This window comes from Mandrillus leucophaeus, unplaced genomic scaffold (genome assembly GCF_000951045.1).
Source record: "Mandrillus leucophaeus isolate KB7577 unplaced genomic scaffold, Mleu.le_1.0 Scaffold8, whole genome shotgun sequence".
Taxonomy (NCBI): Eukaryota; Metazoa; Chordata; class Mammalia; order Primates; family Cercopithecidae; genus Mandrillus; species Mandrillus leucophaeus.
Genome location: NW_012108696.1, coordinates 215,098 through 217,096, shown reverse-complemented (window position 1 = coordinate 217,096; position 1,999 = coordinate 215,098). Strand labels below are relative to the sequence as shown.

The 1,999-nt window shown below is 57.1% G+C and overlaps 1 protein-coding gene across 1 annotated transcript in view; it reads right to left on the bottom strand.

The window, feature by feature from the left end:
• Positions 1-1,721, bottom strand: part of GNA15 (guanine nucleotide binding protein (G protein), alpha 15 (Gq class)) — a 30,611-nt gene extending 28,890 nt beyond the window's left edge. The window contains exon 1 of the mRNA XM_011967330.1: positions 1,153-1,721. Coding sequence (XP_011822720.1) covers positions 1,153-1,297 — 145 coding nt within the window. The 5' untranslated portion in view covers positions 1,298-1,721. The remainder of the gene's footprint in view (positions 1-1,152) is intronic.
• Positions 1,722-1,999: the final 278 nt, after the last annotated feature.

The following is a 1,999-nucleotide window of genomic DNA, read 5'->3' as shown; positions in this document are numbered from 1 at the left end:
ATCTTGGCTCACTGCAAGCTCCGCCTCCTGGGTTCAAGCATTTCCCCTGCCTCAGCCTCCCAAGTAGCAGGGACTACAGGCACCCACCACCACATCCAGCTAATTTTTGGTATTTTAGTAGAGACGGGGTTTCACCGTGTTGGCCAGGATAGTGTCGATCTCCTGACCTTGTGATCCACCCACCTCGGCCTCCCAAAGTGCTGGGATTACAGGTGTGAGCCACCGTGCCTGGCTAATTTTTGGTATTTTAGTAGAGACAGGGCTTCAGCATGTCGGCCTGACTGTGTCTTGAACTCCTGACCTCAAGTGATCCCACCCTCCGGGGCCTCCCAAAGTGCTGTAATCACAGGCTTGAGCCACCACACCCGGCCAGAGTTCAGAATCTGGAACCGTAACTGACGTCGACTCTCCCAGCTGAAGCCTCTGCATGGAAGCCATCGCCCTGTTTTGTTTTCTCCTAGAAAATTCTTGTTGCCAGAATTATTTTATCTGCTTATGAGTTTACAGACTCAATGTCTTGGCTCCTTCACAGGAAATGAGATCCAGGAAGACAGAAATATCTCCCCCTGTTTGGCAGCTGTGTCCCTGGGAGCTACTCAAGAAATCTTGAATGAATGAATAATGAATGAATGAACCAATGAACCAATCAATCTATCTTTTCTAGCCCCAAAACGAGCCCTAGACAAGCCCTCTCCAGCCATGGCAGGGACGTAAAGGCGAGAGGGAGCATCCTGGGCCCTCTGGAGAGGAAGGAGAGGCTGGAGCCGGCCCCTCCCTTGCAGACGGGCTGGCCAGAACGGGTTGCACACCTGAGCTCATCATTCCCTCGCCATGACACAGACAGGTAGGGCGTGCTGGGCCTGCCCGGCAGGGGCCCGGCCAAGCCACGTCTGCTGTTGTGTATGCCCCGCACAGTGGACAGGCCTGGGCACCCGGCCGCTGGTCGCACGTTGGACAAGGAACTTGGCTTCTCTGAGCCTCAGTCTTTCTCATCCGGAAAATGGATTCCAGGCTCCCCATTCCCTGGGAGGAAGTGAGGGCTCCACGATGCCAAGGTCCGACCTAGCTTGATCCGCCTCCTTGCCCTGACACCCCTGCCAGCTGCCCACCGCTCACTGCCCACCACCCACTGCCCACCGACCCTGGACTCACCCAAAAGCAGCAGCTTCAGCTCCGCGCGGTCCTGCTTCTTCTGTTCCAAGAGGATCCTGTTGATCTCCTGGTCCACCCGGGCGGCGGCCTTCTCATCCTCCGTCAGGCACCAGGGGCAGCAGCGCCAGGTCAGCGAGCGGGCCATGGTGCGGTGGCCTCAGTCGGCACCGGGTGGCATCGCCCCCGGGCCCCGCTGGCCAGGGCAACCCCCAGCCCAGCCGGCCCTGGAGAGGGCTCCGGGCAGCCGGGTGCACACGGGGGCTGCCTTTTTCTTGGGGGTCACCCTCCAGGGACCCAGACTTCCTTGCCTGGAACACCCAGGAAGCCCGGCTCGACGGTGGCAAGGCTTGAGTGCTGGGAACAGGGTGGGGACGGGAGGAGGTGGGGAGGCCAGGGCTCCCCGCCCACCTCCAGACCTGCTCAGACCGGGCCTGACAGGTTGATGGTGAAGGGTGCTGGGAGAGGGTGAGGTGGGGGCCCAGGGAGGGCGGGGCGGTGCCGGGAAAACCCCCACCGCAGACTGAGTCCTGTGTGACCAGCGGGGCCCTTCTTCCTCCTTCTGGAGAAGGGGCGGACACTCCTTGTCAGGCTACACCCGGAGCTGTCCCCCTCCTCCGAGCCAATCAGGAACCATCACACCCATGCTACTGCTGACATATATATACATACATATATACACACACATACATATATACACACACACATATATACACACATACATATACACACACATACACACACATATATAGACACACATATATATATGCACATATATATTTATTTATTATTTTATTTTATTTTATTTTTTTGAGACGGAATTTCACTCTTATTGCCCAGGCTGGGAGTG